The 12185-nt window shown below is 36.7% G+C and overlaps 1 protein-coding gene across 15 annotated transcripts in view; it reads left to right on the top strand.

Annotated features, from left to right (window-relative positions):
* CEP126 (centrosomal protein 126) overlaps positions 1–12185 on the top strand; it is a 141310-nt gene that overhangs the window by 19993 nt on the left and 109132 nt on the right. For 14 of the 15 annotated variants that reach the window (XM_070077315.1, XM_051849943.2, XM_051849931.2 and 11 more), the window contains exon 3: positions 10652–10797. In XM_070077315.1, coding sequence (XP_069933416.1) covers positions 10652–10797 — 146 coding nt within the window. Of the gene's footprint in view, positions 1–1232; positions 7399–10651; positions 10798–12185 lie in introns of those variants that run through there. The other variant, XM_070077363.1, reaches the window with a different exon arrangement.

The raw sequence follows: 12185 nt of genomic DNA on the forward strand, positions 1-12185 counted from the left end.
TCTTTGCCTTGGCCAATGTCTTGCAGTGTGTCCTCTATTTCCCTCTAGTAATTTGGTGGTTTCAGGTCTTAGGTTTAGATTCTTGATCCATTGTGAGTTGATTTTGTATAAGGTGTGAGATACAGGTGTTGTTTCATACTTCTGCATATGAGATCCAGTTTTCCCAACACAAGTTAATGAAGAGATTATCCTTTCTCCAGGAAATGATTTTTAGTTTGTTTGTCAAAAATTGTAGATGCGTGGATTTCTGAAGTTTCTTTTCTGTTCCATTGGTCCACAGGCTATTTTGTGATAGCAACAGGATGTTTTGATTATAATGGTCCTGTAGTATGTTTTGAAATCTGGTATTGCGATGCCTCTGGCTTTGTTTTTGTTGTTTGACTGCTTTAGCTATTCACTGTCTCTTAAATTTCCATATGAATTTTAGGGTCATTTTTTCTAGATCCACTAAGTATGTCATTTGTATTTTGTTTGGGATCACATTGAACTGTAAATTGCTTTGGGTAGTGTAGACATTTTGATATTTATCCTTCCAATCTATGAAATTGGAAGATTTTTCCATTTTTTTGTGTCTCCTTCTATTTCTTTCCTTAATGTTTTATAATTTCAATTGTAAATACTTTCACATCCATGTTTTTTTTTCTTTTTTTGACTTTTATTTAATGAATATAAATTTCCAAAGTACAGCTATGGATTAAAATGGCTCCCCCCCATAACTTCCCTTCCACCCGCAACCCTCCCCTTTCCCACTCCCTCTCCCCTTCCATTCACATCAAGATTCATTTTCAATTCTCTTTATATACAGAAGATCAGTTTAGCATATATTAAGTAAAGATTTCAACAGTTTGCACCCCCATAGAAACACAAAGTGAAAAATACTGTTTGAGTACTAGTTATAGCATTAAATCACAATGTACAGCATATTAAGGGCAGAGATCCTACATGAGGAGTAAGTGCACAGTGACTCCTGTTGTTGACTTAACAAATTGACACTCTTGTTTATGGCATCAGTAATCACCCTAGGCTCTTGTCATGAGTTGCCAAGGCTATGGAAGCCTTTTGAGTTCACCGACTCTGATCATATTTAGACAAGGTCATAGTCAAAGTGGAAGTTCTCTCTTCCCTTCAGAGAAAGGTACCTCCTTCTTTGATGACCTGTTCTTTCCACTGGGATCTCACTCGCGGAGATCTTTCATTTAGGTCTTTTTTTTTTTTTTTTTTGCCAGAGTGTTTTGGCTTTCCATGCCTGAAATACTCTCATGGGCTTTTCAGCCAGATCCGCATGCCTTAAGGGCTGATTCTGAGGCCAGAGTGCTGTTTAGGACATCTGCCATTCTATGAGTCTGCTGTGTATCTCGCTTCCCATGTTGGATCGTTCTCTCAATATTTTATTCTATCAGTTAGTATTCGCAGACACTAGTCTTGTTTATGTGATCCCTTTGGCTCTTAGTCCTATCATTATGATCAATTGCGAATAGAAATTGATCACTTGGACTAGTGAGACAGCATTGGTACATGCAACCTTGATGGGATTGTATTGGAATCCCCTGATATGTTTCTAACTCTACCATTTCGGGCAAGTCAGCTTGAGCATGTCTCTTCCCTCTCTTATTCCCACTCTTATATTTAACAGGGATCACTTTTCAGTTAAGTTTCAACACTTAAGAATAACTGTGTATTAATTACAGTATTCAACCAATAGTATTAAGTAGAACAAACAAAAAAAAATAATAAGAGGGATAACGTATTAAGTTGTTCATCAACAGTCAGGGCAAGGGCTGATCAAGTCACCGTTTCTCATAGTGTTCATTTCACTTTAACAGGTTTCCTTTTTGTTGCTCGGTTAGTTGTCACCGATAAGGGAGAACATATGATATTTGTCCCTTTGGGACTGGCTTATTTCACTCAGCATAATGTTTTCCAGATTCCTCCATTTTGTTGCAAATGACCGTATTTCATTGTTTTTTACTGCTGTATAGCATTCTAGAGAGTACATATCCCATAATTTCTTTATCCAGTCTACTGCTGCTGGGCATTTAGGTTGATTCCAGGTCTTAGCTATTGTGAATTGAGCTGCAATAAACATTAAGGTGCAGACTGTTTTTTGTTTTTTTTGTTTTTAGTTTTGGTTTTGGTTTTTTTGCCCAATTTAATCTCCTTTGGGTAAATTCCAAGGAGTGGGATGGCTGGTTGAATGGTAGGGTTATATTCAGGTTTCTGAGGATTCTCCAGACTGACTTCCATAGTGGCTTGACCAGTTTGCATTCCCACCAACAGTGGGTTAGTGTCCCTTTTTCCCCACATCCTCTCCAGCATCTGTTGTTGGTAGATTTCTGAATGTGAGCCATTCTAACTGGGGTGAGGTGGAACCTCATTGTGGTTTTGATTTGCATTTCCCTGCTTGTTAGTGATCTTGAACATTTTTTCATGTGTCTGTTGGCCATTTGGATTTCCTCTTTTGAAAAATTTCTACTGAGGTTCTTGGCCCATCTCTCAAGTGGGTTGTTTGTTTTGTTGTTGTGCAGTTTCTTGATCTATTTGTAGATTCTTGTTATTAATCCTTTATCTGTAGCATAGTTTGCAAATATTTTTTCCCATTCTGTCGATTGCCTCTTCACTCTCCTGTTTCTTTTGCAGTACAGAAACTTCTAAATTTGATGCAATCCCAATAGTTAATTTTGGCTTTCACTGCCTGTGCCTCCAGGGTCTTTTCTAGGAAGTCTTTGCCAGTGCCAATATCTTGCAGGGTTTCTCCAATGTTCTCTAATAATTTGATAGTGTTGGGTCATAGATTTAGTTCTTTAATCCACGTTGAGTGCATTTTTGTGTAAGGTATATAGGGGTCTTGCTTCATGCTTCTGCACGTGGAAATCCAGTTTTCCCAGCACCATTTATTCAATAGACTGTCCTTGCTCCAGGAATTGGTTTTAGATCCTTGACCAAATATAAGTTGGCTGTAGATGTTTGGGTTGATTTCTGGTGTTTCTATTCTGTTCCATTGGTCTATCCATCTGTTTCTGTACCAGTACCATGCTGTTGCTGTTTTGATTACAACTGCCCTGTAGTATGTCCTGAAATCTGGTATTGTGATGCCTCCAGCTTTGTTTTTGTTGTACAAAATAGCTTTAGCTATCGAGGTCTCCTGCATCTCCATATGAATTTCAGCATCATTTTTTCTAGATCTGAGAAGAACGTCTTTGGTATCTTGATTGGTATCGCATTGAATCTCTAAATTGCTTTTGGGAGAAGGGACATTTTGATGATATTGCTTCTTCCAATCCATGAGCATGGAAGATTTTTCCATTTCTTGGTATCCTCTTCTATTTCTTTCTTTAAGATTTTGTAATTCTCATCGTAGAGATCCTTAACGTACTTGGTTAAGTTTACTCCAAGGTATTTGATTGTTTTTGTAGCTATTGTGAATGGGATTGATCTTAGAAGTTCTTCCTCAGCCATGGCATTGCCTGTGTATACAAAGGCTGTTGATTTTTGTGCATTGACTTTATATCCTGCTACTTTGCCAAACTCTTCTATGAGTTCCAATAGTCTCTTAGTAGAGTTCTTTGGATCCCCTAAATAAAGAATCATATCATCTGCAAAGAGGGATAGTTTGACTCTTCCTTCCCAATTTGTATCCCTGTAATTTCTTTTTCTTTCCTGATGACTCTGGCTAAACTTCCAGAACTATGTTGAATAGCATTGGTGAGAGTGGTCATCCCTCAATGGTACCAGATCTCAGTGGAAATGCTTCCAACATTTCCCCCATTCAATATGATGTTGGCCGTGGGTTCTTCATAAATTGCTTTGATTGTATTGAGGAATGTTCCTTCTATACCCAGTTCGCTTAGAGTTTTCGTCATGAAACGCTGTTGAATTTTATTGAATGCTTTCTCTGCATCTATTGAGATAATTATATGGTTTTTCTTCTGCAATTTGTTAATGTGGTGTATCACATTGATTGATTTGTGAACATTGAACCATCCCTGCATTCCAGGGATAAATCCCACTTGGTCTGGGTGGATGATTTTTCTGATGTGTTGTATTCTATTGGCGAATTTTATTGAGGATTTTTGCGTCTATATTCATCAGGGATATTGGTCTGTAATTTTCTTTCAATGCTGCATCTTTTTCCAGCTTAGGGATTAAGGTGATGCTGGCTTCATAGAAAGAATTTGGGAGGATTCCATCTTTTTCTATTGTTCTGAATACTTTGAGAAGAAATGGAATTAGTTCTTCTTTAAATGTCTGGTAGAATTCAGCAGTGAATCCATCTGGTCCTGGACTTTTCTTTGTTGGGAGAGCCTTTATTACTGTTTCAATTTCTGTCTCAGTTATGGGTCTGTTTAGGTTTTCTGTGTCTTCATGGTTCAATTTAGGTAGATTGCATGTGTCCAGGAATCTATCCATTTCTGATAGATTTCCCTGTTTGCTGGCATACAAGTCCTTGTAGTAATTTCTGATGATTCTTTTTATTTCTGTGGTATCTATTGTTATGTTTCCTTTTTCATCTCTGATTTTGTTGATTTGGGTCTTTTCTTTTTTTAGTTAGTTGGGCCAGTGGGGTGTCAATTTTGTTTACTTTTTTTAAAAAAAAACCAGCTCTTCGCTTGTCTGATTATTTGCAATGTTGTTTTTTTTTTTTTCATTCAATCCTGTTGATTTCTTCTGTGATTTTAATTATTTCTCTTCTCGTCCTAGATTTGGGTCTGGTTTGCTGCAGTCTTTTCTAGATCCTTGAGATGCATTGAAAGCTCATTTATTTGGTGCCTTTCCAAATTCTTGATGTAGGCACCTATTGCTGTAAACTTTTCTCTCAATACTGCTTTTGCCGTATCCCATAAGTTTTGATATGTTGTGTTGTTATCCTCATTTACTTCCAGAAAGTTTTTGATTTCTCTTTTAATTTCTTCTATGACCCATTGTTCATTCAGGAGCATGTTTTTCAGTTTCCATGTGTTTGCATACTCTCTAGGGATTCCTGAGTTGCTAATTTCCACCTTCATTCCACTGTGGTCTGAGAAGCTCCATGGTATGATTCTAATTCTTTTGAATTTGCTGAGACTTGCTTTATGGCCTAGTATGTGGTCAATCCTAGAGAAGGTTCCATGCACTGCTGAGAAGAATGTAAAATCTTTGATGTAGGATTGAAAGTTCTGTAGATATCTGTCAGATCTATTTGGGCAATAGTGTCGATTAAATCTGCTGTTTCCTTGTTGATATTCTGTCCGGTTGATCTGTCTGTTTCTGAGAGTGGAGTATTGAAGTCCCCCAGTACTATTGTACTGGAATCTAAGTCTCCCTTTAAGTCCCTTAATATACCTTCTAAATAAACCGGTGCCCTGTAATTAGGGCATATACGTTTATAATAGTTACATCTTCCTGTTGAATTGAACCCTTAATCATTATATAGTGTCCCTCTTTGTCTCTCTTAACAGTTTTTGTGTTAAAGTTTATTTTGTCTGATATTAATATGGATACATCTGCTTTTTTTGGTTTTTGTTTGCATGGAATATCTTTTTCCAACCTTTCACTTTCAGTCTGCATGCATCTTTGTTGGAAAGATGTGTTTCTTGTAGGCAGCAAATAGATGGGTTTTGTTTCTTAATCCATTCAGCCAGTCTGTGCCTTTAATTGTAGAGTTGAGTCCATTAACGTTCAATGTGACTATTGATAAGTAGTGACTTTGCCCTGCCATTTTCCCAAAGATATTTTCTGGTATATGCTTTGAGCTTCCTGTGATCTTTTACTGGTAGGTTTTCTTCCTTTACCTTCTTCCATATTCATGGCTGTGTTTCTGTGTTTCTGTGTGTAGCACATCTTTAAGCATTTTTTGCAGGGCTGCACCAGTGGCGACAAATTCTTTCAATTTCTGTTTTCTATGAAAGGTCTTTATTTCACCTTCATTCACAAATGAGAACTTTGCAGGATATAATATTCTGGGCTGGCAGTTTTTCTCTCTTAGTACCTGGGCTATATCTTGCCATTCCCTCCTAGCTTGTAGTGTTTCTGATGAGAAGTCTGCTGTGAGTCTAAGTGGAGATCCTCTGAGAGTAATCTGACATTTCTCTCTTGCACATTTTAGGATCTTTTCTTTATGTTTCACTGCGGTGAGTTTAATTACAACGTGTCGTGGTGAGGATCTCTTTTGGTCGTGTTTATTAGGGGTTCTATGAGCTTCCTGTACTAGGATGTCTCTGTCCTTCTCCAAACCTGGGAAATTTTCTGCTAGTATCTCACTAAAAAGACCTTCTAATCCTTTCTCCCTCTCCATGCCTTCAGGAACTCCTAGAACCCAAATGTTGGGTTTTTTAATAGTACCCTGTAGATTCCTGACAATATTTTTTAGATTTCGAATGTTCTGTTCTTTTCTTTGCTTTGACGGTATCCTTTCCTGTTCTCTGTCTTCTAAGTCTGATATCCTCTCTTCTGCTTCACCCATTCTGTTTTCAAGGCTCTCTAATGTGTTTCATTTGATCTATTGAATTCTTCATTTCATTATGATTTCTCGTCACTATCACAGTTTCCTGTACTACTAGTTGTTTCATTTCATTTTGATTCCTCCTTAATATTTTATTTTCACGAGAGAGATTTTCAATCTTGTCCATTAAGGATTTCTCTAGTTCAAGAATTTGTTTCTGAGAACTTCTTAATGTTCTTATCAATTTTTTGAGATCTGCTTCTTACATTTCTTCTATCTCATCATCTTCATAATCTTGAATTGGGGTGTCTTTTTCATTTGGGGGCATCATAGTGTCTTCCTTGTTCTTGTTACCTCGGTTTCTGCAGTTATTTGGCATTGTGAAGATATTCTTTGGTTTCTTCATTGTGGTGCTTTTTCTCATTATATTATGACTCTAGATTAAGTGGACTGTCTGCTTTTGCTGTATCCTTAGAGGCTGTGATGGGTGTGGCCAGAGAGCTCTGTTTGCTTCTTCAGGGTTAAGGGTGTGCCAAAGGTGACTCACCCAGATTGTTCTCTTGCTCGCTCGCTCGCTCTCTTTTTGTTGTTGTTGTTGTTGACTCAGTTGGGAAGTAATTCCACACAACTGATTGGAACTGAGAGTATTTGATGTATGAAATCTGGCCCCTCTGGGTATTCATCTGCTCTACCCCTGCGACCACACAAAGAGTTTATGCAGCCCTCAGTGTGGTCTCAAATTTCTCTGCAGTCTCTCACTGGGTTGCCAAGGTCACCAAGTTTGTGTACTCAGTGAGTTCTCTCGTCCCCCCCCCCCTCAGATTTTCAGTCTCAGTTTGTTAGCTCCACACTTTCACTAAGTCCTAACCTCCTGTTATTTCTCCCCACCAGAGTCAGGTTTTTCTGCTTGGCTGATGGCGGGCGCCACTTTACGAATGTCCAAAATGGTGCCTGCTCTTTGTCTTGATCAGCTTTGTAAGGTGAGTGGAGAGAGAGGCTAATGTTTGTGCAGTTCCCCTTATTTATTCATTTTTTTCTCTCCTCCGGTCAGCCTGGTGAACTTTCCCTAGTGGGGCTTCAGGCCTCGTTCCCTCTAGGCTCTTTCTGCCTTTCCCCTCCAATGTCTCAGGTTACTGAGGTTTTTGTCTCACCTCCCTTCCAGCGCTGGCACACAAACTCTGTGGCTGGGCTTCCACGTGGTAGGCAACCTTGCTCTCCCCGTAGGTCCTCCATGTCACATCCACTAGATCCAGAAGAGTTTCCTCTGCAGTTTTTCCTTAGCCTTTTCCTAAGACTACAGTAACTCCTCTTTTATTAAACTATCTTTTCCTGGACTATCGGTGCGCGCCCTCACTATTCCTCCACCTTGGTTCCACCGATCTTGACTCCACATCCATGGTTAAATTTATTCCAAGGTATTTAAATTTTGTGTAGCTATTGTGAATAGGATTGATCTTAGAAGTTCTTTCTCAGCCATGGCATGGTTTTCCTATACAAATGTTACTGATTTTTGTGTGTTTATTTTCATCCTAACACTTTGCCAGACTCTCTTATGAGTTCCAATAGTGCATTACTAGAATCTTTTGGTTCCCCTATATATGGGATTATGTCATCTGATAGTGGGGATAATTTGACTTCCTGCTTTTCAATTTTTATCCTTTTCTCTTTTTTTCTTGCATAAATGCTCTGGCTAAAACTTTCAGAACTATATAGAATAGCAATGTTTAGAGTTGCCATCCTTATCTGGTTCCACATCTTAGTAGTAATGCTTCCAGTTTTTCCCAGTTCAATATTATCTAGCTGTGGCATTGTCATATATATTGCCCCACTTGTGTTGAGGTATATTCCTTTTCATACCCAATTTCTTAAAGGCTTTTATCATGAAAACATTTTGTATTTTATAAAATCTTTTCTCTGCATCTACTGAGATAATAATATGGTATTTATTCTTCAGATTATTAATATGTACATTACATTTATTGATTTGTGTATGTTAAAGCATCCCCAAATCCCTAGGATGAGTTCAGCTTGGTCTGGGTGAATGATATTTTGATATGTTGTTTGATTTGATTAGCTTGTAATTTGTTCAGGATTTTTTCATCTGTGTTCATCATTATTATTGGTGTGTAGTTCTCTTTCTTTGTGGTATCTTTCTGATTTGGAATCAAGGTGATGCTGGCTTCATAGGAATTTTGGAGGATTCTCTCTTTTTGAATTGTTTTCAATAGTTTAAGAATTGAAATTAGTTATTCTTTAAAAGTTTCATAGAAGTCAGCAATGAAAGCCATCTGATCCTAGGCTTTTCTTTTTTGGAGAGTCTTTATTACTGATTCAATATCTATCCTGGTTTTCTGTCTATTTAGGTTTTCTATGTCTTCATTCTTCAACTGTGGTAAGTTATATGTGTCCAGAAATCTATCCATTTCTTCTGGATTTTCCAATTTGTTGGAATAATGCTGTTTGTAGTAATTCCTTGTGGGATTTCTTTGTCCTTTTGTGGTATCTATTGTAATAGCTTCTTTTTCATCTCTGATTTTATCTATTTGTGTCTTCTCCCTTTTTTACTGGTTAGTTGGGCCAGTAGTTTATGGATTTTGTTTATTTTCTACAAAAAATATGTCTTTGTTTCACTGATCTTTTTATCTTTTTTATTTCAATTTTGTTTATTCTCCAATTTTAATTATTTATTCCCTCCTATTAATTTGGGATTTCATTTGTTTTTGTTTGTCTAGTTCTTGGGATACATTGCTAAATCATTTAGTTGATGCCTATACAATTTCTTAATATAGGCACTAATTGCTATAAACTTTCCTCCTAACACTGCCTCTATTGTATCCCATAATTTTGGATAAGTTATGTTGTCATCTTCATTCATTTCCAGAAATTTTTTAATTTCCTTTTTGATATCTTCTATGACTCTCTGCTCATTCAGGAGCATATTGTTCAGTATCCTTGATTTTGCATATTTTCTAGAATGTATTGTTGTTCATTTCCATCTTAATTCCATTGTGGTCAGAAAAGAGACATGATATGATTTGACCTTTTTTTAAAAAATTTGTTGAAAATTGTATTATGACCTAACACCTAGTCTACCTTGGAGAAAGTTCCATGCACTGATTAAAAGAATGTATATTCTGCAGCTGTGGGATGAAATGCCCCATAGATATGTTAGGTCCATTTGGTCCATAGTATAGATTAGATTTTTTTGTTGATTTTTTTCAGTTCATCTGTCCATTGATGAAAGTGGGGTTTTGACAGCCCCAGCTTTATTATTGTGTTGGAGCATATGTTTCCTTTTATATCAATTAGCTTTCATTTTAAATAATCAGTGCCCTAGCATTGGGAGCGTATATATTTACTATAGCACATCTTCCTGGTTTACTGATCCCTTAATCATTACATAATGACCTTCTTTGTCTCTTTTAACAGTTTTTATCTTAAAGTCCATTTTGTCTGATATCAAGCTGGTTACTCCTGCTTATATTTTATTTCTCATTACATGAAATATCTTTTCTCATCCTTTCTCAATCTGTGTGTCATTATTGGTAAGGTGTATTTCTTATAGGATGCATATAGATAGGTCTTGTTTTTTAATCCATTCATCCAGTCTGTATCATTTAACTGGAGAATTTAGGACATTTACATTTGAGATTTTTTTATTGGTAAGTGATGACTTGGTCTTGGGGCTAGCACTGTGGCACTTAATTCTCCACCTGTGGTGTTGGCATCACAAATGGGCACCAGTTCTAGTCCCAGCTGCTCCTCTTCCAATCCAGCTCTCTGCTTTGGCCTGGGAAATCAGTGGAAGGTGGCCCAAGCATGTGGGCCCCTGCACCCATTTGGGAGACCTGGAAGAAACTCCTGGCTTCTGGCTTTGGATCAGCTCAGCTTCCTCCATTGTGGCTATTTAAGGAGTTAACCAGCAGATGGAAGACCTTTTTCTCCATCTCTCCCTCTCACTATCTGTAACTCTGCCTCTCAAATAAATAAAATATTAAAAAAAGTTTGAGTTTATCCTTCCATTTTTCCATAAATATCTCTATTGTTTGTTTTGGATTTTCTTTGTTATTTTACTTGGAGGTTTTCTGCCTTCAGATTCTTTTGTGCTGCTGACTACCTTTCTCTGTTTCTGTTTGTAGCCTGTCCTTAAGTGCATTGTTTTGAAATCATTTCCTGTGTTGTGATTTTTTAACTTAGTACCTATTTCTGTTATCTACATTGTTTTCAATATAGAGCTTTTGAAGAAAAACGAAAAGAACAAGAAGAAAAAGAATATCAAATCAGAGAAAAAATACTTCAACAAAGAAAACAGAAATTTGAAGAAGTTACTGAAAAATTTCAGCGTGGCCATATTCCTCTTTCACAACGGAGAAGAGCAGGTGCTGTTATTTCCAGAAAAATATGGAAAAAAAAGTAAAATTATAATCGCACTTGACTTGGGTAGACGATAAAAATGCTAAATTAAGAAACCAAGTGGAAATTCAAGCCAAAAATGACCCATGTGTATTTTGAGTAATAAGACTTTCAAGTTGACTAAGTTTAATTTGTGAATATTTTATTGGCTCTGTTAGAAAATCCTGAAAGCTCAGATTACAATGTTTTGTCCTATTAAAATTGATTTAGTAAGGTAAGTGGCTTATAAAAAATAGAATTTAACATTTGAGTTAAAAAATCATTGTCACATTCATTCTGGCATTGTATTCCTTTTATTCACAGTTTAGTTGCAAATCATGTTAGAGAGAGTAGAAGTACAAATCTACAGAGTAATATAACCCAACAATCGAAGACCTATAATCAGTTACAAATTTAAATATGTTTGGTTGGTTCTTTGCTATCACATCTACATTCAATTGTATTGGTCTTTTATAATTAGAATATCAACAATTGATTAGGGAAATGGATTATCTAGTGTTCAAGTTTGAACAAACTTTTACTTAGTAATATCCTGTTTTTTCCTAAACATTTTAAAGTAAATTACAAACTTTGTAATACATGAAAACACTTGTGACATGTGAATATTATATTGGAGAAAATAGGAAAGACAGTTTATCCATGTGGAGTTAAAGCTAGAAGCTCACCTACCCTACCTCTGAACCTTACATTATTTATAGCATATGATCAGAGAAAAACAATGACTTTTCTTGCTAGTCTATAGGAGAAGAAATCTTCTTGAAAGACAGCTATGTTTCCACTTGAAGAAGAAAGTGAAGAAAATATTTAGGGAGAAATAGTAGAAATGGGATATTTTGAATACCAAAGTACACATTGGAATGCTTTGGGGGAATAAATGCATATAGATTGTAGAGTTGGAATAGAGGTTATACAGAGCAGTATATCTATAATAGTCTATAACCTTCAACAAATTACTTTCGTCTTTTGCCATCATTTCCTCAGTTGTAAAATTACAATGGCATCTGCCTCATAGACAATAGTGATGATTAACTTAGCTGATACTTGTAAAGTGCTTGAAAATAAGATTTCTGATGTGGTCATTTGTCCTGGCTGTTAAGACACCAGTTAGGATATCCACATCCTACATTGGAGTATCTGTATTCAGTCCCTGCTCAGGCTTCTGTTTCAGCTTTCTGATAATGCAGACTCTGGGTGTCAGCCATAACAGTTCAAGTAATTGGGTTTCTGCCTCCCACATGGGGGATATAGATTGAGTTCCCAGCTCCTGATTTCAGTCCAGCCTAGTCCCAGCTATTGCAGGCATTTGGAGAGAGAACCAGCAAAAGAGAACTTATTCTCTCTCTCTCTTTTTTTT

This window comes from Oryctolagus cuniculus, chromosome 1 (assembly GCF_964237555.1).
Source record: "Oryctolagus cuniculus chromosome 1, mOryCun1.1, whole genome shotgun sequence".
Taxonomy (NCBI): Eukaryota; Metazoa; Chordata; class Mammalia; order Lagomorpha; family Leporidae; genus Oryctolagus; species Oryctolagus cuniculus.